Here is a 25,226-nt window from a genome sequence, read left to right on the forward strand (position 1 = left end):
GTTTATTTACACTCCTATTAATAAAGACAACAAAAGAAGGATAAGGTTTCAATATTTTATTCAAGTTTTATTTTAAGTGATGTTAATTACAGCATTTGAAGGGGAGGAACTAATTCCACACAAAATGGAAGACCCTAAAATGTACCCATTAAACTGCTAAAAAATAAACTGAGTGGCGAGAACACAACAGAAGTTCAATTTAGATTCTGAGTGTTGTCACCATGTGATTACAGTCACAGAGACTCTTCCCAGCTTGCAGCTGGAGCTCTTAGAAGCTATTTCATACTCTGGTGCAAGGGCAAAAAAACACAACATGAGAAAAAACACAGTTAAGTCCTGAATTATTGGCTTCATCACATCCACCTTCTCCACCCCAAAATGGCACAAAAGAAACAGCTACCACGCCCTGCAGACTACTTTTGGTGTAAAAGAGGTGATGGATTGGGGTGGAAAAAGTCCCTGCCTAAAAAAGTCCCTTTCAGATGAGTTTGTATACACCATCAAAGAGTCTCTCCTCAATCAGGGTAGGAAACCAAGGTTCAATTCTCAGGAAGTCACAATTTCATTCATTTACTCAATACGAATTTACAAATTACAAAGTGCCTGCAAATTATCAACTTCCACTTGCAGCCATTTCTAGGTAAAAAAGGAACCTGATATCTCTAGAGGGGCCAGCAAGCTCCCCCTCAAGTCTACAGCTGAAAGGACCTTTTTTGAAATTGGGTTTCTTCTGTACCTCTGAAAGGGTAACACCCTAAAGCTGAATCATCTTTAACCTGGAAGTCTAACATGGTATTTAGCGATACTCGCATCCCAGACATACAACATTAAAAGGTACACTAAATTCTGAAGGTAGCTATGCTGCAAAATAGTTTAAAATTAAACGATTGTACAGTATTCATTTATGCTTGAAACTCCAGTCCTAGACCAAGCTTGTGGCCACCAGCGTTGACATTCTTGCCATCCAGCAGAGCTGACAGTGTCAGTTTGATACCTGCAGGGGGAGAAGTCAGGGAGAGGAAGGGAGGAGAGAGGGAGGAAAGAAAAGAGAAGTTAGCAAATGGAGGATGGCTGAAGCACACTGGTGACACCACACCAGATTCAGAACCTGTTCCAGCTGAGTGTGATCAGCAGGGGCAAAACCACAGGCCCTTGAATCCCTGTTGCTCAGCGCCATCCGACTAATGACTGGGTAGCTGAGGATGAGCTTGTGCAACAATAATGACGACTCCATAGCTCACCCCAATCCACTTTCCTTCATCCTCTCATCATCCCCGCTACAAAATCCATGCAGAAAACTTCTTTAGCAAAAGCCCCTTGAAATGAAACCCCAACCACGAATCAGACTCCACGGTCTTAACACTCCCAATCGCAGCATGCACACAAATGCAAACACACACACACGACTAAATGCTATTTTCTCTAGAACAGCTTGATTCTGCCATCATGTAACCTTAGATTTCCAGTGTTCAAAGCCCCAGTCTGACCAAACTAACCCCAAGGGGGTATTACTTCCTGTAGCTGTAACATACTATGGACTAGCCTAGCTAACTGTGCAGAGGAAACCTACAAACCAGTTTCACAATGGGGATGACTTATAGGCTGGTTTTAAGAACCTGCTGGAAATAAGTATCAAGCATTAGGCACACACTGGGAAAAAGAATGGAAGAAAATAACCAAAAATGTAATACATGTTAGCCTTGGCCTTTTTCCTCCTACTTACTACTTCTCCTATTCGCCAACCGTTTTATAATGACCCTGCACTCCTTTACAAACAGTCAACTATAAAACTTTATATACACTCATTTACAATGTACTACACAGTCATTTTACAAGCAATAACATAAAGCAGCAAACCAGCACCACATCTTTTTTAAGACAAAGAACTAATTTCACACAACCAACACATACCTGGCTTTAGGGTCTGAGTATATCCTAACCCTATCAGGCTGGAGTTGTTCACTTTAGCCTAGTCAAGGAAAAGATAAGAGAGTGAAAATGTTAAGTACTTCACATTTCTGTCTCCAAACTGAATAAGAGCTTTTTAATCAACCAACTCTGGACTTCAGTATCAAATTCTCTTTTTTCATGACCACTTTGTTTATAGGATTCATTAAATTCAATATGAAATATATCAAATTTAGGAACTAGGTCTCAGAAGGGTAACGCAAAGAAACAACACAATTTTCAAGTAAAAGAAAGTTATTATTTACATTTGATTCCTTACAGTATGTGTGCCCAATTCCATTTATACATAGTAGGTCTGTATTTTTAAGTTGTAACAGGTGAGGACACCTTCATTTATGGCCAGAGACATAAAAGACTTTCTTGTATTTGCTGGGATAAAGAAAAACAGACCAAATGTCAGATGGGGTTTTAAAGCGTTTTTTTAAACAGCAGAACATTGTTCGAATTTTTTCTTCATGAAAAAGAGAAGCAAAAATCAAAAAAATTTGGCACTGACAAGCCTGAATTTTTGGAGCAAAACAATAACCTAGACAATCACTTAAATGTCAGCACTTACTGAATGCTGATTAATAAATTAATCAATAAAGCAGCTGAGTCGATAATAATTTCGCCCTTATTCTTCTGCCTGAGTTGTAGGGAAATCTGGGCCTCTCCCTGGCCCCTTTCTAGGGAAGTAAGGAGAGGTCAGGAGCAGAGCAAGCTCACGCTGTGAGAACACCTGGCGAAAGCCAGAGCTACCAGGGTGTGTGTCTTCCTGCTCACATGCTGTTTTTAGACGCAGCATCTCCCACAGGAGAAAACAGGAAGGTAGGCCTCCAGGCAGTCAGTGCCCCATCTAGATGTTCCATTTTGCCCACGCCCTCCAAATAATAAGGCCCCTTTTCCTTTGTTTTAAAGTGCCTAACATTAAGGAAGCCAAATTCAGTTCCTATTTCAGGAGACTTAAAATAGGCTGTCTGTAAATTACACAAGTCAGCCCAGAAACCATCCTGCAACATGAGATTTCCTCATTCCACCCCAAAAAGGATACAGCCGGCAGTGCCCTGTGACAACAGAGATGAGCTCAACAAGATTTAACGCAAAAACTGTGCAGCAACGCAAGGGTCCATTAGCTATGCTACAGGGTCTGCAAGATAAGATGCCAACCACCCAATGCCAGGGCCTGATTTCTTAATATGCAGTACAGGAGCTGGGCAAGAGAATGAAAACTGAGGGGGAAAGGAACATTTAAAACCTTCAGGTTCAAGGTAACCCCCTTTACAGTCTGCAGCATGGACCAGGGACTGGTTAGAGAAGGAGGTTCCATAGCAAGGCAGTCTGGGTCAAACACAAACCCCAGCACTTACCACCTGCCTGCCCTTGCGCAAGTTACTCAACCACTCTAAGCTTTCAGTTCCTCATTTGTGAAAACATGGATGGGATAATTAAAAAAAAAAAAAAAGCACCTATCTCAAATGGGTTGTATAAGAATTAAATACAGTAATCCACATATAATGGTCTCCATACAGTGCCTGGCAGCCATAGTAAATACCATTACTATGATCGTTTTACTCATTGTGAACCCTTTCACAGTGAGAAAATCTCTAGTCAAAGCATGGAATTCCATCAATCCAAAAGGATTCCAACCTAAGGGTCAGGGTAAGGTCTCAGAGATACATGATTCCACAGGTACCCACCGAGAAGCAGGCGTCAGGGTCGATCTGGTACTTGGCTGCTATTCCGAAGCGAGTGTTACTGTTTCCTGCTGTCCAGGCCAGATTAACAGCAGTCTCCAACTTCTTATTCACCTTCTGATAAATGGAGCCACCAAACTCTGTCCCGTCATTTCTGCAAATAAGCACAGCACAGATGCCAAGCAGCCCAGGAAGGCGACCTGAGCTGGGCAGAGCTGACCAAGTCTAACAGAGGACAAGCATGTTGTAAATGGATTCAACTGATCACAAAACAGGCACCAAATTACGGCAAGCCTGATAGGAATGGCACAGACACCAGGGTCAGGAAGGTTCAGAGGAAGGGAAAGGCTATCTCAGCCATCACTGGGAACACCCAGAGGCAGCTCAGTCAACTACTCAGGCTGCATGGAACTTGAAGTTTGCTTCTACATTAATCTTTAAAATAAAAGCAGTAACTAGGGCACTGGGATTCTGGATTCTGAGTGATTTCTTTCTTCTGCTGCTAAGGTTATTACTTTTATAAATGCTCTACTATAAAAATGGAAAGAGAGGACAAAGCCAGAAATGGCAAGAAAGTCTGGGCCACTCATGTTCCTCAGAAGGCAGCTTATAAGCCTTAGCACCAGCACCCTTAGCACCCTTAGCTGCATCCACTGCTGAGGGTGCACAGCCAGAACTGACCCAGGCCCTAGGAGGAACAGCAATTACAAGAGAGCTTAACCTATTATTCAAACTTGTTGGCCTATGCATACTATTGGCCCATGCTGCAACATCTATGGTCCTGGTGAGATTTGAAAAGGAGCAACTTGCTACATTACAAGATGTTTCTGTCTTTCAAAAATGGAATGAAACCCAGCAAGCCAAACTCCTTCCTCTCTTCCAAACACACCGTACTGACCGCAGCCTCTGGGAATATCCCCTTCCCCACTCTAACATTTTTAACATAAAAATACAACGTCAGGGGACTTCCCTGGTGGCGCAGTGGTTAAGAATCCACTTGCCAATGCAGGGGACACGGGTTCGAGCCTTGGTCCAGGAAGATCCCACACGCCACAGAGCAACTAAGCCCATGCGCCACAACTACTGAGCCTGCACTCTAGAGCCCGCGAGCCACAACTACTGAGCCCGTGTGCCACAACTACTGAAGCCCACGCGCCTAGAGCCCGTGCTGCACAACAAGAGAAGCCACCGCAATGAGAAGCATGCGCACCGCAACAAAGAGTGGCCCCCGCTCACCGCAACTAGAGAAAGGCAGCGTGCAGCAACGAAGATCCAACGCAGCAAAAAATAAACAAAACAAAGAAATTTAAAAAAAATACAATGTCAAAGTTCTGCCTCATCATTTTGGGTGTCTCCAGTGGAAATAGCACTGGAAACTATTAAGGCAGGTCCGATACACTTTGGAATCCAGCAAAGAGCTTAGAACTCACTAACCCATGAATAAATTGTTGCTGTTTCATTGCAAACTCTGCTCTTCACTAATATACTCTCCCTAAAGTAGATGCTCATTAAATACATTCTAAATTCTTAAGTTTTCCCTGAAATTCAGCCAGACAGACACTGTGCTTCCAGAAAGTACAGGAAGAGCATAGACACCATCTGATTCACAGAGAATCCTGACTTCTTCAGAAAGTCTTGAGCATGCTACAAAACAGCAGCTTGTCAAAAATAATAGATTTTAACTCAAATGGGGAAATTTCCTTGGGCTTAAATGTGTTTAAACATTAGATTTTTCAATACATTCTAAAACCAGCAACACTGCCTTCCTGTACTGAACTCTTAAAACCACAAAGGAACTTGTTGTAAAAAAAATCATCTGGGGGCTTCCCTGGTGGCGCAGTGGTTGAGAGTCCACCTGCCGATGCAGGGGATACAGGTCTGTGCCCCGGTCCGGGAAGATCTCACATGCCGCGGAGCAGCTGGGCCCGTGAGCCATGGCCGCTGAGCCTGCGCGTCCGGAGCCTGTGCTCCGCAACAGGAGAGGCCACAACAGTGAGAGGCCCGCGTACCGCAAAAAAACAAAAACAAACGAACAAACAAACAAAAATCATCTAGGGCTTCCTGGTGGCGCAGTGGTTAAGAATCCACCTGCCAATGCAGGGGACACAGGTTTGAGTCCTGGTCCAAGAAGATCCCACATGCCGCGAAGCAGCTAAGCCCATGCACCACAACTACTGAGCCTGTGCTCTAGAGCCCGTGAGCCACAACTACCGGAGCCCATGTGCCACAACTACTGAAGCCCACGCGCCACAACTACTGAAGCCCACGCGCCTAGAGCCCGTGCTCCGCCACAAGAGAAGCCGCTGCAATGAGAAGCCCACGCACCGCAATGAAGAGTAGCCCTTCCTTGCCGCAACTAGAGAAAGCCTGCGCACAGCAACGAAGACCCAACTCAGCCAAAAATTAATTAATTAATTGTTTTAAAAAAGCCATCTAGGGCTTCCCTGGTGGCGCCGTGGTTGAGAGTCCGCCTGCCGATGCAGGGAACACGGGTTCGTGCCCCGGTCCGGGAAGATCCCACATGCCGCGGAGCGGCTGGGCGCGTGAGCCATGGCCGCTGAGCCTGCGCGTCCAGAGCCTGTGCTCCACAACGGGAGAGGCCACAACAGTGAGAGGCCCGCGTACCGCCAAAACAAAAACAAAAACCAAAACAAAAAAGCCATCTACATGAAGCACACAGAACACCTGTTACACACCTGGGCCTCTGCAAGACCAGGGCAACCCAGATTAGCTGTGTCAGCTGTTTCCATGCCAGTTCCAAAAATAAACCATGTCCACTTATTAAAAATCTTGAAACTCCGGTTAGTAAAACCTAAAAGTCATTGCTCTTCCTGGAACTGGTGCAAGTTCCCAATTCCAAACCAAGGAAGCACTTTCCATGTCAGCCAAAATTTTCAATTAAAAAACACTTCTATGCATGTGATATTTTTCCTATGGCTTTTTTGCATGTTACCTTTTTTAAATTTACGTATCTTTTTTGACCTTTTTCAGTAAACATTTCTATGAATTTTAATACAAAGACTCCTGTAGCCAGGATACAGAACAGTCCCACTACCAAACTCCCCTGTGCCACCCCTTCAAAGTGATACCCTCCCTGTTCTCCTCCCCCAACCACTGGGCTGTCCATCTCCATAGTTTTCTTGTGATTTTTTTAGTTTTAAAAGACTCAAATTTTATTAATTTATTATATTAATGTATTATATTAATTTATTAATTATAAAAATTCCTCAAAAATTTTTATTACAGAAATGTTACTAGTTTAGACCCAAATACCATTTACTTGTCTCTAAATTTTTAAAGTCACTTTAGTGACCTCTAGTGGAAAGAGAGAAATTTGGTAAATTTGTACCCAACTTGCACCATGCATTAGTTCTTCATGTCTACAAAGATTTCATGGATGAAATCTGTTTCCCTTAAATCTAAATCAGCACTCTGCTTCAACCCTCAAGTTTGATTACAAAGGGCTCTCTCTAACCTACCCTGTAATTTCCTCTTCCCTTCATGATACTGTCCAGTTAATAAACTTTTAAATGTTCTGCCATGCAGAGAAGACACTCAGTATTTAACTGAGATAATCAACTCCTAATTTGGCTCCCATGCCTACATTTCATTAAAGCACTGCAAGCTGGTCCTCAGGCAGTATACAGAGAAAGAGAGCTACACCTCCCCACCCCCATTTTGTTAAGTAAAATGAAAGGCCCTCCAACGTCCATAAAGCTGCAGGGAAGGAACACTCCTGTGGACTGACATCATGCCCTTGCCGTAAGTGATCAGCCATTCTGTGTGTACCAGGGACAACATTTACTGTTCACAGAATAGTAAGAAACTACATCACTTCAGGAAACGGGTAGGTGGGAAACAAGAACAATACTAGCAGGCCATTTGGCTCATCTGATTCCAACAAACTCACTTCCCAGTGACTAAAAATTAAGCTTAGAAAAAAATCATGGTAAACAATCCCCCGACTGCACACACTCACATACACTTACACATTAGTGTGAAGCTGGAACTCATCAGTCTTGTAGCCAACTGCAAAGTTGCTCTGGGTCACTCGAGACTTTGCGGTCTCAAAATTCATCTGGTAGCCAGCCAGCCAGCCCTCGTAACCCAGCACCAGCGCACCCCGGATGGAAGGCCCGGCAATGTCGAAATCCACGTCACAGCCCAGGTTGATATGTTCCCGCTTGTACCCTGTCTTGATTTTAGCATTTTTTTTCCTGGAGGAAAAGAAATTGTATTAAAATCAGAAGCTCATTCATCTTGCAACAAGCATGCCAAGAGACACAAATTTAAAAAAATAATAATCCCCGTTTGAATAGGAGGGTAGGAAGGCAAAGCCAGGGCCCCAGATCTCCCTTAAGCAACTTCTGTGCCACAATGGGCAGAACACAACCTCTCTTCAACTGGAATCCAGAATAATGAAGAAACACCACCATAATGAAGCGAGAACACAGGCAAGAAAAGCTGGAAAAAGAAGCGCTAAGTAATTTTTACTATCCTCTCCCTGTGCTTAATACAGTGGCCCACACAGGCATTCATTATGCAGAGCACCACCATGTAATTATGAAACAGATGCATCTTTGCTATTTTCCAAGTCTGTGGAAAAGATACATCTGTCATGAAGGCAGCTATCTAAGCAGCAGCTTTTAATGAGATGGTCATCTTCTTACTTCGTGGCTCACTTAGTAAAGAAATACATACTAATTCCCTTCTAAGTAAATACAACAGTTAGACAGCTTTTAATTCAGTATCTATGAGATCCCAATGAATATATATTTCAGAGAACTGGATAGTGAGGTAGAACCTGGGGCCCTGCAGTCATAGGGGGCCAGGAAGCCCTGGTGGACTGGACAAGATCCCAGGTCTAGTCTGCTGATCCCAGACTTGCGTATACGGCCAGATAGTGCCTCCCTTGACTATCACTCAAGACCCAGCATTTCCCAGGAAAGGCAGGTGAGTCATGTCACCTGCAAATATATTATCACAATGACTTTTACCAAAAGTCAGCATTAGAGACAAGATCACATCTATCAAATAAAATTTAGACTATTTTCACCTGATTGTTTCTGTCATTCAACTGCAAAATGGACATCTTCCACAGCGAGAAACATTCTCAGCAGAGACCACAGGAGAAACCAGATACGCTTCAAGGTTCAAGGACCACACAGCCCTGTCCAGCCCAGCTTCATTCACACCGAGATTAAAGCTTCATCCCCAGCACCCAAACTGGGGGCCCTAAATACCATTCCCTCCTAAAAGGAACCAGCACTCCTCAGAAAAGTGCAGATTACAGGTTGGGGCAGGAAAGGTGCAAGATGAGCTTGAAGCATCTATCAAAGCTATCAAAGACTTTGAGGTTGGGGCAAAAGGACTTGAGAGCTAAGATGAAGAGGTTCCCACAGGGACTTCCCTGGTGGCCCAGCGGTTAAGACTCCATGCTCCCAATGCAGGGGGCCCATGTTCGATCCCTGTTCAGGGAACTAGATCCCACATGCCACAACTAAGAGCCTGCATGCCGCAACTAAAAGATCCCACATGCCGCAACTAAAAGATCCCGCGTGCTGCAACTGAGACCCAGCGCAGCCAAATAAGTAAATATGTAAATATATTAAAAAAAAAAAAAAGCAGGCTCCCAAGGGCTTCAAATATGAGACAATATAAGCATCAAGAATAATATCAGCAGCGACTGAAGCACATCAAATGTTTAAATCTATGAACTCATAATGACACTCAAGACACACACACATTGGTCATCTTTAGAGACTAGAGAATCAATTTGTTATTTTGAAAAGGGTAAATAAGAAAGGAATCAAACATGTATCCCACCTTTCCTATACTAACTATATCTCAAAATAACCAAAGATTTGATAAGTTTCTCTTTACAGAAATATTCCAGCTTAAAAATGAAGAAAGAAAGATAAAGGTGGAATTATCACCAATTTGTAACCCCTTATGAGTAGATCATGAATGGCACTAACATACAAAGAGAAAACCAGGCCTTCTGTGTGCCTCCCTATGGAAGCAGATTTCAGCACCCCCCAAAACGGAATCTAAATGTGATGAAGCCTCCAGACTTAGCAATTCACAGGAAATGTGGGGGACAGGGGAACAAGTTAAACAACACCACAGAATGCAAACAGCAAAATTTACTCTATATATAATTCTAGAAGACAAATGATCTAGTTTTAACAAATAAACTGCAAGGGGAAAAAAAAACAGAAGAAGAACCTAAAAACTAAGATTTAGGAGCCACATGAAGCAATTTTTACAATTTTGCATGGACAATTTTTGATTCTCTAAAAAATTTTCATGAAATCATGTAAATTTGAAGAGACTAGGCTTGACAATATTAAGAAATTATGATTAATTTTCACAATGTAATGATACTGTGGCTATGCTTTTTTTAAAAGGAAACTTATTTAAAGATACATATGAAAATATGTACAGATGAAAGTATGTGATATCTGTTATTTACTTCAAAATAATCTGAGGGTGGGAGGGGTTGATTATGGATGTATAAATAAAACATGATTGGCCATGGGTTGATAATTATTAAAGCTGAGTGATGAGAACATGATGAAGGTATAATATGCTTTTCCGTATTCGTTTGCATGTTTGAAATTTTCCATAATAAAATATTTAAAGATTAAACACTCCAAGTTCCAATGAGTCAGAATTTCAGAGGTCATAGGTGAAAATAAAGTTAACACCCTTCCCTAGTGACAATGAAACTTACAACTTCTGTTCAAGTTGCTTCTGTACATTTTTGCAAGCTTTGAAGGAAAGGAGTGACAATCAAACTAACTCTCAATAAGAAAAACTTAAAATAAACCTATTTTGGTCTGCCGGCTCTTTAGAGGAAGAAACCTGGGTTACGACCAAGTATCCAGTTGGCACCAAGCAGGGTAGAATGATTGATGAAAAAAACAGCTGCTCAGAGGCTGACATTTAGAAAGAAGGGGAAATCAAGACATGTAAAAATTAGGCATCTTTTAACCACTGGGTAAAGTGCTGCTGCTCACACAAAATGTGACACCTGTACCAGGGCCTCTGACCAGTGGTGTGCACAAGCCACACTAGACAGTTACACAGTGCCTCCACATGCCACCCCACTGGATTCTGGCCAGAGGCACCAGGTCCCCAGGGAAAGGGCACTGGTGGGGCAGTGACTAGGTTTCTCTCCAGGCTTGGCTCTAAGGCAGCATTCTATGCCTTTGGAGCTTTTCCTCTTTCAAATATTATTGGGATTTTTTAAAGCTATTTAAATAATGGTGCTAATTTGACAGCACCTGAGAGAGGTATACTCTTAATCTGTGGTTAACAAGCTGGCTTTATCTGTGGTAAGTACTCAGTGTGGGTGCCAGTCCCCTGATGAGGTCTGTCTGCAGCTTCATCCAAATGTGGTATATGCTTACCTCTTTAAAGGAAGCCAGGATACTTTCCCAGGCTGTACCCCTCAGACACTTTGGAAAGTCAGCTTTCATTTCCAATCTCCATCGAGTCATCAAAACTTTCCTCAAATACCCAGTAGCAATGAGTACATCTTGTACCCACAGTCTTAGTTTCTAAACACCATTCTTCAATAAAAGGAACAAAGGCTCCTCAGAGAAATAGCTGATAGCAGGACTAGGGAAGAACAAGTACACTTTCTGAAGAAGTGCTCCAAAAAAATGACAGGGGCTTGTCAAAAGCACACAGGATGTCAACTTGAAGGCTCCCAATGGCCATATCTGGGACGATATGAGTAACAAAATACAGTAATGGATTACAATCCATAGAATAAAATAAATGTCCAAGAATCCGTACTGATACAGATAACTGATCAAATAAATAAAAGGTGGAGAAGAAAGAGCTCTTCCTTTCAGTAAAATCCCAATTAATAAATGTAGAAGGAATGATGGGAATAGAAATTCACCATTTGGGGGACTTCCCTGGTGGCGCAGAGGTTAACAATCCGCCTGCCAAGGCAGCGGACACGGGTTTGAGCCCTGGTCCAGGAAGATCCCACATGCCACAGAGCAACTAAGCTTGTGCACCACAACTACTGAGCCTGCACTCTAGAGCCCGTGATCCACAACTACGGAGCCCGCGTGCCATAACTACTGAAGGCCACGTGCTGCAACTACTGAAGCCAACGCACCTAGAGCCCATGCTCTGCAACAAAAGAAGCCACCTCAATAAGCCCCCTGACTCGTTGCAACTAGAGAAAGCCTGTGTGCAGCAACAAAGACCCAATACGGCCAAAAATAAATAAATAACATATAAAAAAATAAATTAAAAAGAAAAAAAGAAAGAAATTCACCATTTGCCAAACACAGTTGTTGCAGGCAAGAATCACCAATGGATACGAATATTTGTGAGTCAAAGTATAAAAATTAGAATATTTGCATGGTCTCAAAGCATCTCCCCACAAGATACTTGTTAATTATAAAGAGAAAAAAAGTAACTTTACAGAGAAATCTGGCAAACGCCACTTTAATCAAGTGACCAAAGTAACGTCACCAGTAATGAGGCACATTGATATATACCCCCTGATGTCATGCACCAAGATGGACAGAACACAACATCCTATCTACAGCTATCAAAAATAAATAACCTGAAAAAATAAATAAATAAATAACCTGAGTTTAACCATGAGAAAACATCAGACAAATCCAAATCAAGGATTCTACAAAATAATTGGCCAATCATCTTTGAAAGTGTCAGAGTCATGAAATACAAAGACTTAAAGATGGTTGAGATGGTAAATTCTATGTGTATTTTACCACAAATTTTATTTTTGGCCACACCACACAGCATGCAGGATCTTCCCCGACCAGGGATTGAACCTGTGCCCCCTGCACTGGGAGCATGCAGTTTTAACCACTGGACTGACTGCCAGGGAAGTCCCCACAATTTTTAAAAACTAAAAAAACTATGAAATGAAATTCAATACATGCCCTTGGCCTTGTCATCAGTGTGCAAAACAACCTTCCCAGGCCTAGGAGACCTACTGCTCTGAATGGAAAAAAACAAGAGTGTGTTCTAGAAGAGACTGATTCCCTCTAGCCACTTTGAAAAGCACCAGGAGCTGAGGCAGATCAACATGCCCTCTTGCCTCCTGATGTGCCCAATAACCAGCAAGCCTAATCTGTCTGTGACTGGAGGGCCTAAAGCAGGAAAGTGCAGTCTCAGGAGCCACCTTGCAATTAAGCCCACACACTCTCAGTGTCCCTAAGTAGGAAGCTAGGGAAGAGGCCCTCCAGCATGAAAAATGGGGCTGGCAACAGTGACCAACAGCCCTTGCTTCCAAACACTGCCTGCTGCCCTAGAGCCTTGGCCACTTACATTGTGAGCAGCCTCACTCACATGGAATGGAGCATTACTGGACCAGAAATCCTGCAGCCTCCACAGCTGAGGCCAGGAGAACAATAACAAACAGCACAGAATGAATCTTAAATCTTACTATGAAACACCACTAAAGGTCCTTATGGAGAAAACAGATGATATTCTTACCCAGTGTTTGGTGAGAAGGATGAATCGAAGGTCAGCTTCAGGCCACGTGCAAGCTGAACAGAAAAGAAATTCACCAACAGGTTTAGTCACAAGACAGGCAGCCAATGTCACTTAATAAAACTGTGTCTTTTCACAAGTGACCATTACCTGATCTTCCACGGTAATCTCCGTGCCTAGTGTGTTGTCAGTGTTCCATTTCTCCGTAAACGTCAGACCATACTCGGTCCATCTGTACTTGGTTTCCAGACTACCCGTCACTTTGGTGGTCTCGGTGTTGGCGGAACCTGAGCTTGTAAATTCCTTTAAAGAAGAGAGTCACAGCCTGCATGCCAGCACTTCATTCTGCATTGCTCCACCCCTAAATGCACTGTACTTTCCTTTATGCAAGAGGTGAGACCCTGAATGTGTGGGTGCAAAAGCTCATTCTATAATTCAGTTAGATATTTGAAGTACAGATGGAGTCTGCTAATTAAAGGAATCTTTCAGGGAATTCTTTATCAGGAGAAAGATTCCTTCCTCCCCTGTAACTCTTTAGTCTGGACAGGAAGGCAATTCTCCTTCTGTCCTACCTCCAGGCTCGTACAGAGAAAAAGCTTTGAGCTAAAGCTGACATTGCAGTAATTCTACCCAAAACTTCCTCCTTCCAACAATTCACAATCTAAAAGGGATTACTAAGATTTGGGGTTTTTTTTCAATAATTATGTGGTATGGAACACAGGTCAATTTTGAAATAAGAAACATGAGGAAAAATAAAATTGAGGCCTGCCCCATATTCCTATGAGTATTAACAGCTACTGAATTGGGGACGTAGTCACATGGTTCCCCTGGACCACCCATGCCACAGAGGATGCAATGAATGTGACAACCACAAGCTGCCACAATCAGAAAAGTCCCTTTGTTTGCCACCCAGATGGAAGTTATTGATTATTTATTGATCTACAACAAATATCCATGCTCCATATAGGCAGACAACTTACCAGTCCATTCTCAGATTTTGTTTTCAAATCAAGTTTTATTAAGCCAAACCCTAAAGAAAGAACATGGTAACTGTTAATAGGTTAAATAACTAACTCAAGAGCAGCATCTCTGCCTCCCTTAGGTTGTTTAAAAATGAGATGAGTGCAGAGGGCACTGGTCTCCACTGCTGCCTGCCTCTCTGTGTGTGGAGCCCGGCTGCCATGGAACAGTGGCAGGCAGAACAGACACAGGCCCCACCTGCACTCCCAGTGGAGTCTGAGAAAAGGGTGCATGACAGCGTGAGCACATGCCTAAAGACGAGCTCCAAATTTAGAAGCCGCACTCCACTGCAGCAGCATCCACAGACCTGCTCCCGCCTAGGAGAAGAAACAAGAATGTCCACTTGTCTGCAGCAATTCACAAGCCTACCTGTACTGGGTGCACAACCAAAACTGCTTCACTAGCCATAGAAGGCTTATCTTTTTTCCCTGACATGAAGTTTCTGAGAGCTGACTGACCCAAGTCTCTCAAACTGTAATGGGTAAAATACCAAACATGCCAACCCAGTTTCTGAGCTGAAAGGCCACTCCATGCAACACTCACCATAGCCCTTGGTAAAGACATCCCTGGCAGATTTGCCAAGATCAGCATACGTGGGAGGCACAGCCATCTTCTGCTATAATAAAAGAACCACCAGAATAAACACATTGGTAAGTTTTCCACCAATAAAAATCATCAGCACTGAGTTCCACATACCTTATTCCCCCAGGTGTGGACAAAGAAGACTGTGCTATCTCCTGCTTCTTTCTGTGGCCAGAGCTTGAAACACCCAGTAAGTTTTTATTGACAGCACACCAGCCTGACTTTGGACCTCTTCTCCTAGGCATCCCCAGGACTGAGCACAGGCCCAGAATATGGTAGGAGTCAGTCAATATTTTCTAAATGAATTCATTGGCAAAGACACAGTCCCATAAGCCAGCTACTTTACTGAACTGCAGGACTCTTGCCAATAAAACATATCTTCTTACAAAATATCAACTGCTAGGACATTAAATACATGGCAACGTATTTTCTATACAGTTCTGATTTCATTCATTCAACAAATATTTATGGAGTACCTACTATGTGTCAGAATGGACCCAACTTTTCACAAAACCTTTGCTACGGGAACCCACTTTTAGAGTATCATATTCCTCATAGAGAAAACAGTAAAACCTACCTACCTAACTAGGCAATTCTTCACATGGAAGGAAACGCAACCACATCCCCCCCAAATTTAATTCAAATAAACATCTATTGAGCTTCAATGTGACTTGACTTTTAAAACCAACTATCAAAGTACTACTTGGGGGCTTCCCTGGTGGCGCAGTGGTTGAGAGTCCGCCTGCGGATGCAGGGGACACGGGTTTGTGCCCCGGTCCGGGAAGATCCCACATGCCGCGGAGCGGCTAGGCCCGTGAGCCATGGCCGCTGAGCCTGCGCGTCCGGAGCCTGTGCTCCGCAAGGGGAGAGGCCACAACAGTGAGAGGCCCGCGTACCGAAAAAAAAAAACAAAAACAAAACAAAACAAAGTACTACTTGGGATTGATGCACATCACTAAGTCAGTCAACAAGCATTTATTAAACACCTCGCTGTTCAAGGAAGGCAAGAACTTCAAATAGTCCTTGCCCTAAGGACCACACTGCGCTGCTGGGAGGCTCTGCACTGATACATTATGTACACAGAATTAAAACCCTAATCCAGATGGCACACACTCTGTGCTCCACCCAGGAGGAGAGGGGAATGCGAGAAAGCACCATCTTCTGCATCTTCTCCATCTCCAAAATTGTTAGCCTCAGCCAGAAATTCAATTAACCCAAGGATGGTTCCATCCATTTAAAATACAGCATACCTAAATTACCAAACTGCATACACCTCACCTAAAGTCACATATAAATGTATTCACACAAATTAACACCCACATGGCATATTCCTGGTTAAATGGGAACCCAATGAAAAGTGGTGCAAGTGATCTCAGGGGAACAATATCACAACTGGGAGTTGCATCCTGACCAAAGCCTCAACTTCAAAGACACTGCAGGGAGCCCAAAAAACCAATGAGTATAATGTTAAAAAACTATAAACTTGCACAATTTTAAATTATAAAACTGTGGTCCTGGTCCTATTTTACTTTTTTCAGAGGTTTTGCTAATTCTGTCCCAGCTCCCTTCTGTGTCAGAGCAGAGAGGAGCAGCCCAGTAAGCTGTTTACGCGCTCCTATTTTTGTTGCTGTTGTTATTGTATTTCTCACACATGATCAGGCCAGAACCATGGGCAACTCAGTCCCCATTAGGATCAGGGCATAAAGAACACGGTGGAAGACCCATTTCAGGCTGCTCCCACTGGCTCTTTCAAGGCTCTCTCCCCTCTCCCCTTCCACCCCAAATGAACCCCATAGGCACACCCACCCCAGGGACAAACCAGGAAACCATCCACCAGGTCCTCCAGAAACACCCTCTGCCTTAGGCACACGCCCCAGCCACAGATGGGCCTGGGCCCCTCCCAGGAGAAGCAATGAAACAACCCTGGACTGAAGGCTGAGGTAACAGAGCCCCAAGGAAACGTGCAAAACATCTCAGCAAAGGGCCCAGAACATTCTACACACACACACCAATTGCTAACAGTTATCAGTGGACAGAACACCCCTCTTCAGTGCTGTCCCCTTCCCAGCTGGGTCACAAACTCAGCCCCAGCCGGGTGACAGGGAGAGCAGTCCAGTGGCAATATCTCCGGGTCAGCTAAGACCTCCTGTACCTCAGAGGTCAGGGCCTTCCCGAGTACCCTCCCCTGGCTCCAGGACCCGCCTCACCACACGTGGCACACGTGGCTTTCACGTCTGGACTGGTCCATCCCTCAGGAAAAAGTCAGAACACTCATCATTTAATGCTCCCCAAATGCCCCTGCTTATCCCTAATCCCCAAAACTGAAAAGCAAAGCCACCTGTCAAAACACACTCCACCCACAGCAAAAATCACCCTAAAGCGGCCACTGAGGAGATTACCATGCAAGGACAGGAGAGGTGGGATGGCAGAGGGAGCTCACATAAGGCCAGGCTCTCCTTGCATCCCCAGCACAGCAGCGGGCAGGGAAGATGCACAGAAGCCACGAGCTGAGTGGAGCCAAACCCACTCCTGGCCCTGAGGTAACACCCACCAAGGGGGGCAAGACGCTGACTCCCCTGCACCAAAGGCTGTGTGGCTGTAGCTTCCCCTTTTGCTTTTCATGGAGTCTTCCTCTTTCCGCACCTCTCGTCTCCTGCTGCACTTAATCTGACAGGACTGAAGCAGCTCTGCCTCTCTGAGAAGCCCAGCTTTCCTACAGCTGCAAACAGCACCCAGCACAGTTCTCAGCACCTGCTTCAAAAACAATTTTAATGTAAAAACAATGACTGGCATCCACACTTTCTCAGGCCAGGGCTAGATGGGGAGAGAATTCAGCATTCTGCTTTCTCACTTAACACCCTGCCTGCACTGACCTGGAGACTGAACCCCGGTCCTGGCCCCTCCCGCCACCTCAATCAGCTCCAAATCACTCCCCATCTGTCTCTGCAGCATCCACCCCACGTGTCTTCAGAAAAGGGAACCCTCATACGCTGTTGGTGAGAACATAAACTGGTATAGCCACTACGGAAAACAGCATGGAGATTCCTCAGAAAATTAAGACTAGAACTATCATATGAGCCAGCAGTTCCACTTCTGGGTATTTATCTAAAGAATATGAAAACACTAATTCGCAAAGACATGTGAACTCCTATGCTCGTCACAGCATTATTTACAATAGCCAAAAAATGGAAAAAACCTAAGAGACCACCAACAAATGAATGGATAATGAATGGATAATGGATAATACTGGATACTGTGCACGCGCGCGCGCGCACACACGCACACACACACACACACACACACACACTGGAACACTACTCAGCCATTAAAAAAAAAAAAGATGAAATCTAGCCATTTGTGACAACACGGATGGACCTTGAGGGCAGGTATTATGCTAAATGAAATAAATCAGATGGAGAAGACAAATTCCCTGTGATTTCACTCATATATGGAATATAAATAAACAAAAAACAAAATAAATGAACAAACCAAAACAAACACATAGATACGGAGAACAAAATAGTGGTTACCAGAAAGGAAAAGGAGGGGAGAGGGTGGGAATGGGTAAAGGGATTGATATCGTGATGGATGGAAACTAAATTTTTGGTGGTGAGCACACTGTAGTGCACACAGAAGTAGAAATATAAGGTTGCATACATGAAACACAATGTTATAAACCAATGTTACCTCAATAAAAAAGGGAAAAAAAAAAAGAAGAAACTCAGCTTCTAGAGGCTGAGCATGAAGCAGGGTGTTCTGACAGCACTGTCTGTTTAATAAGTATATGCGCAGTAAGCATCAAAGTATTTTTACAGTAGAAAAAAAAAGGAAACAGTATCTGACAATAGGGACTAAGTAAATGACAATGTAACCAGTAGGCAGGAGCTCCCTCTACAGGGAAACTGCGGCACCACCAGGGATGGGGGAGACACACAACTAGCATGCCGCACCGCCACAATGGCCTAAGGAGAGCTGAACTCAAGCTGAGGAGACCAACCAAGCGCCTTCGGAAGAGAGTACTGCCACTTCTGACATCAGAACCAAGCACGGACTTCATTAAAAGGGCCTCAGAGAGCCACATTAGAAAGTCTGACACATCTATGTTTGGGCAGCTCACTCAACCAATGGATTCTCAAAAATGTAAATGACAATATCTACTGTTGCACTGGAAAATGATCAATCCCATTCTCCCCAGGTAGGAATACTACGTACAGTACAGCCCCTGAGGAGCCCATTGGTGGGCAGTGCCTAAGTGAACACGCAGTAACTCTAGCGGCAATTCTACTGCTAGGAACACACTCACAGTGGCACCCAAGGCACCCAAAGATGTATACAGGAGGATGCTCACTGCAGGGTTATTTTTAACACAAAACCCAGAAGCAACCTAAATGTCCACCAATAAGGAAACAAATGAATAAAAATTAAGGTGCTTGCAAACTAAGGAATACCATGTGGTAATCAAAAAGAATGAGGTGGATTTCTACGTGGTGGCATAGAAAGCTACCTATGATAATAGTTCAATGAAAAGAGCAAGCCACAGAAAATGTATAATCCCATGTGATTGGAGGAAAACCATTTTACATATGCATCTTTATATGTTCCACATTTGTGAATGGGTGGAAAAGCATGTGAAAGGGAAGGACATGAGCTAACCTGTAAACTGTGGCTGCCTTGGAGCTGCTTCTAGAAAGGAAAGGGGGTTTAGGAAAGGAGTGAAGTTAAAATAGGATTTTCATTTTTGATTCTACTTAATCACTTAAGTTGTTTGTGTACTTGATAATTTTTTTTTAAACTAAGGACAGAAAATTTAAAAACCTAACGAATGTGTTCAAAATTAAGCCACGCTGCATTCATGATGCCACAAGTCACATTCCAAAAGGCTACTGCAGCAGAGGTGCCAGAAGGGAAAACCATCAAAGTGTCTATACTGGTTCCAAGAACAGATTCAAATCACACCGAGGTGGCAGGGTTAACAGGTAAGGCCTGTGGGGGGCACATTCTACCCTCAGGTTACCACTGATGGCTTTGGCCACCCTGCCCAGAAGGTAGGAGTAGGGCAGAGCTCCCTAACTTCAGTGTACATGAGAGTCACCTGAGGCACTTTTTCAAAAGCCTCCTTCCTCCCTCTCAGTGTTTCATTGCCTATCGCACAGGCAGGGCAGCCCTCAGATGCCACTGAGAAGAGTGGGCTGGCTCCCCGCACCAAGCATCCCCCAGCACCCCCACTTTGAAGCGTGTTCTTTTCTCTGCAGAAGCTCCCTCAGAAGGATCCAGGCAGGGGAGCCTTGGTGCTCTCAGAAAGCCAACAACCACTGCAATGGCTGATACAGAGAGCAGGGTGGCCATGGGTCCAAACGGCTGAGTCAGGAACAGTGGAGAGGAAAAGTTTTCTGAACACAGGGAACACCCAGTGGGTCAACAGACAACATTTTTAATGGCAAGGGTATAACTGGGCTAGGACCTAAACGTCAAGAGCCACCCTGCCATGGCATTTCTCCACCCATCCGAGTACCCAGGTAGCAGGGCACAGTGACGAATGGAAGGGGCTGTGTGACTTTGGACAAGCCACTTATACTCTTAGGGTCTCATTTTGCTCATCTATAACATGGGGCTAACAACAGTGCCTTGCTACCACTGTTGCTGCAAGGATTAAGTAAGGAAAATAGAGCATGCAGAAATGTCTGACACACAGCGAGTACTCAATAAATGGTAGTGTAACCACAATCCATTAATCTGGAGATTTTTTGTTTGCCCCTCCAGATTCACCTTCCTCCTCCGTCCTGCTCTATGCCCCAAGAGCTGATCATTATGGACTGTTTTCAGTGAGCTATGGGTTGGACTCAGCAAACAGGGGGCACCAGCAGAAGATGGGAGAGTGCAATTGGGGTATTCATCCCCCAGGCTGCCTCCCTGTTGGTCCTCAGGTGGGCAGTGACTTTCCTCTACCCAACGCCACAGCTCCTGCCAAAGGACCCCCTCCTGTTCTAAAGGACCAAGGGGCCCACACCCCTTGTCAGGTGCCCCACACTCTGCCCATACCTTTGCAGATGATCCTTGCATCACGCTTTCTTTAATTAACCCATGGGAGTGTACATCGGACTCCTGCAAGGACCCCAACCGACACAGCAATCATCGCCTTCACCATCACCATCCCGGGTTCCCCTTAGGAAGGAAGAACTGTAGGAAAGCCTTTGGCTCTGCTATTTCTAACACCATTCTAGGTAGTCTGTCAGGGCAGAACTGGGCCAGCCTATAAGAGGGGCATCAGACCAGCCAGGGATTAGAGCAAAAGCAACTACTCCTAACTCTGGGGACCAGGAAAAGCAACTTCGCCCGCAGGAGGCCAGAGCTGCTCTGAAAGCCAGTATGTGAGGCCAACGCCATCAGGAGCCTCCCTGCACCCCTACCCCACACTTTCTCACCAGAAGTGGCAGCCCAGGAGAAGGGCCCTGGTTGAATCTGCCCAGGAGAAGGGCCCTGGTTGAATCTCCAGGATGCTGGCAAAGCCAATGCCCGGGCTCAATAAGTGGCAGTGTAACCACAATCCATTATTCTGGACATTCTTTGTTTGCCCCTCCAGATCCACTCCAGACTCTGGTAGGTCTGTCCTCTCAGTGCATCTGTCCTCCCACCCCCCTCCATGAATGTCTCACACAGGGCAGCTGGGCTTTCCAGGTATTGCTTCTATTTTAAAACACCCTGGGAGGTGGGCCACCACCGGCACAGCCTTCCACAAGCCTCAAGAGAATGCAGCTGACTTGGGGACACCCTGCCTGCCCACCCACCCATCAAGAGGAGAAGACCGGGGCTGGCAGGCAGCATGCCAAGGTCTGGATCCCAGGTGCACCTAGGGCTCCTGCTCGCTGCCTGGCTTGACCCAGTGGAGATAAAATAGACGGTGCTTGGGCAGGTAGACTCGGGAGTCCGGCAGACCTGAGTTCCAATCCTACTCCACCACTCTCTTGTTATGAGATCTTGGGCAAGTCACAACCTATCTGCCCTTCATTTTTCTTCAGTTCCAGTACAGGAAAAGAGTCCCTGACTCAGCACCATTCTGAGGACTGAATGAGATTGCTAGTACAAAGCGCTTAGTACAGTGGCTGGTACCCAGTAAACATGTAACAATCACAGCGAGAACTTATTACAGATTTTCATTTTATATATTTCTTATCATAATTATAGCTGCTGTGCAGGTTGCCGAAAGGTCACCCTGAACCACAGGGTCCAGAGTTCTCCCCAACCATAATGAGGTATTGTTTAGCTGAATATTGTCCAGCCAGGTCCTGGAAGAATGCCTCCTACCTCATCCCACAGAAAACTGACCCTTCTCCTGATAAACACCCTGTGCCACTGTCCTCGCAACAAATAGGGTAACTCCATTGACTGCTGTCCACTGACAGCTAGACTACACCCAGCCATGCACATGCTCCCTCTGATCAGTGTAAAAGGGTAACAGTGCCGCTCTGAATAGCAAGTTCTACCTTTCAAAAGGCACTCAAATCTATTAGCTCCTCACAGTGGCCCCTTGGAGTGGCAACTGCAGTGTGAAAGCATCAGCACTGGAGCTAGCCAGTCCAGGCCCTGAATCCCAACCCCGTTCCTGCTGAGCTGTGTGACCTTGGGATGGTTACCTCACCACTCTGTGCTCAAGTCTCCTGACCCGTGAAATGGAAACGACAGTACCTCTCTCCCAGGGCTTGGAGGACAGTGGATTCAACGTCATAATACATACGTCAACCAGCCAGGAGAGTGCTGGGCAGGCCCTCAATAAAGAATGACTGTAATGATGACGATCACAGTTAGAGTGGAGAAACTGAGGAACAAGAAAGTAACTTGGCCTGTAACTAGACCCTATGGCTCATGTCAGAGCTGTGTTATATGAGCCCAATCTGCTCTCCTGGACTCTTTCCAGCAGAGCTCTGGGTAAAGGGCTAAGATTCTCACTTACCCTCACCCCTCTGAGAGCAGGCAGTGAAATGGAGGATTGTGCCCAGGCCCAGCTGATCACCTGATCACCTTTCCTCAGTGGCAACCAGAGGGGAGCCCCTGAGCACCCTGGGGGGCTGCCTGCAGGCTTGGGCTGGCTCTCAGCCATACATGCCTCTCTCTTACCAAAGATGTCACACTTTGAGAAATCCCATCAAGGGCAAAATGGATTTTGGGAGCACCTTACCGGTAAAGGTGGCAGTGAATGTTCCCCATGACCACCAGCTTGGAGGTGGTTGTCGACGTGTGCCTACTGTCCAGTGGGGCCAGAGGCCCAAAGGCAAATCCTCACTATATGGTCCCCCTGAGCCCCTCTGTTTGTGTACAAACAGCCCCTGCCTATAGAATAGCAGAAATAAACTAATTGACTGAGAGCAGCCCCCCATACCCAGGCTCAAGCACTTTACTCAGGACAACTCCAGTAGAAGCCATTGACCCCCTCACCATCCGAGAGGGAAGAGGCACCAGGCCCAAGGGCTTTAGGGGAATCCCCTTCACCAGTGTCACCCCCAGCCCCACAAGCCCAGAAACACCAGTTCAACAAGTTTCCCAAAGGACTTGGAAAGTCACAGAATGAGGATAACATGTTCAAAGCAATTATTTCAAATTAGGCAACAGTTCTGCCTATCACTGTTCTAGGGCTGTACACACCCTTGTAGCCCTTTATTTATTTGTGACTCTCTGCTAGGCAAGGCTATTTTCTGAAAGTGAATGAGATGTGTGTCCTTCAAAAAGGATGTCCAAGATCAAGGGACTATGGTCTGGGCCTGCAGCCACTACATATACCCATTCAATAATCCCACAAATACTTAATGAGCACCTACTATAAGCCACATGCTGGAATGGTGAAAACTATCCTTCTGTCAGCAAGAGTACATTCACCCCCACAGACCATTCTCAAGTACCTAGTATTGCCAGGTGGCACCACCCCATGCACTGAAAACAAAGGTGTATAAGGCTTAAGCCTGACCCTGTAGGAACTCAGTCCAGAGCTGGGGTGGAAAGAAGGCAGACCCTGGGCAGTCTGCCCTGCCCTTGCCTACAGCACATTAGGCATTTCCCTATCTCCTCTGGAGAGGGGAGGCTGGTCCAGGGGCTGGGGGCCTCAGGTGGAACAGGCCTAGGCTTAGCCCAGGTCTGAACCCACATTCAACTTTCTGCTCCAGCCTGACCCTGTCTGTCTGTAAACTTAAAGGTTTTTTAAATTACCCTGAAAGTTACTCAATGCCTGGCACACAAATGCCTAATAATAATGTTTAAAATAACAAAGACCACCTTTATTGAACCCTTTCCAGAGCACCACGTGGAGCAAAATAGTCTGCAGGGGATGGGCTAGATCCTCCCCTAAAAGCCTCAAGGGTAAGTGTCAAGGTTTCTGCCCAGACCTTCTCCCTACCAGGCACTGTTCTGAATGTTTGAAGTTAATCAACTCATTTTATTCTTCCCAAAAACCCAATGAAGAACAGGTATGATGGCTCCCGTTCTACAGATGAGAAAACAGAGGCTTAGTATCTTCCCGGCTGTGTGACCTTGGACAAATCACTAATGCTGCGTGCCTCAAATCCAAAGGGCTCGGAAGCAGTTTCGTGCAGGCACCGCTGCATTTGATGAATGAATGAGCAACCGAATCAGGCAGGAATCCCTCCTAAGGCCAAGAAGGCCACATCACTACCCGCGGGACCTCTTCTTCTAAGGCCTAACCTTCTGCCCAGCCCCCAGCTCCGGCCCTGGTCCCTGCGGCCTAAGTCGACTGTCAGCCTCCCATTCCGCCCGGAAGGTGCTGGCAGGCGCAGACAGTGCCGGGAGCCAGCTTCTCCGGGCGTGGACCCGACAGGGCGTGCAGCGCCGGGGGCGCGGGACCCCGGTCGTCACATGAGCTCATCCCCGAGGCGACAGCGTGGCCCGCACAGGTCCGTGAGCCCAGCCCGGCGAGCTTAGGTGGCGGGCGGGTCCCTGCCCGACCCGCGCTGGCGGGATCGAGGGCCAGAGGTCGCCTCCAAGGAAGGTCACCTAGACCTGAGGCGGGCCGGGCCTCCACGCGGCGGCCCGTGCCCTTCCGCCCAAAGGTCCCCGCGGGCTTTTGGTCCCCAGCCGCAGGCGCCTCCGGATGTCCGGCCACCCGCTCCCCCGCCCGGGCCTGCTCGCCGCCCGCCCGCCCCGCGCGGCCTGCTCTGCCAGTCGCTGACCCGCCAGGCCCTGGCGGGCCGCTCCCGTTCCCAGCCCCGGCCCGGCTCTGGGCCCCTCGCCCTCACCCGCTCCCCGTCCCATCTCCTCCCCCAACTCCCCACGGGCCGGCCCGCGACTCGGGGCGCAGTCAGAGGCCTGGCCCCTCTCCGCTGCGCCTACCTCAGAAGCGGTGGCAGTGGGCTCAGCGGCGGCTACGGCGGGGGCTGCAGCGTGAGGAACAGAGCCAGCGGCGGGGCCGAGGGCGGGGCGGCACAGACGGCGGCGGCGCAGACCCGCCCCGACCCAGCGAGGCCGGCCCCGCGAGCTCCGCCCCCTGGG

The 25,226-nt window shown here is 46.1% G+C and overlaps 1 protein-coding gene across 2 annotated transcripts; it reads right to left on the bottom strand.

Annotated features, from left to right (window-relative positions):
• VDAC1 (voltage dependent anion channel 1) lies at positions 1-25,226 on the bottom strand. 2 transcript variants are annotated; one of them, XM_029218021.1, is made up of 9 exons: positions 25,068-25,226; positions 14,697-14,769; positions 14,114-14,163; positions 13,284-13,436; positions 13,137-13,189; positions 7,631-7,858; positions 3,645-3,795; positions 1,912-1,969; positions 1-994 (listed from the first exon to the last, which is right to left on the bottom strand). In XM_029218021.1, the coding sequence occupies exons 2-9, from the start codon at positions 14,761-14,763 to the stop codon at positions 903-905; spliced, it is 852 nt and encodes a 283-aa protein (XP_029073854.1). In that variant the 5' UTR covers positions 14,764-14,769; positions 25,068-25,226; the 3' UTR covers positions 1-902. The 2 variants fall into 2 exon arrangements, with proteins under 2 accessions (XP_029073854.1, XP_029073855.1); XM_029218022.1 differs by having other exon boundaries at positions 14,697-14,766; positions 25,068-25,130.

Source organism: Monodon monoceros, unplaced genomic scaffold (genome assembly GCF_005190385.1).
Source record: "Monodon monoceros isolate NGI ecotype Baffin Bay Population unplaced genomic scaffold, NGI_Narwhal_1 Super_Scaffold_12, whole genome shotgun sequence".
NCBI lineage: Eukaryota > Metazoa > Chordata > Mammalia > Artiodactyla > Monodontidae > Monodon > Monodon monoceros.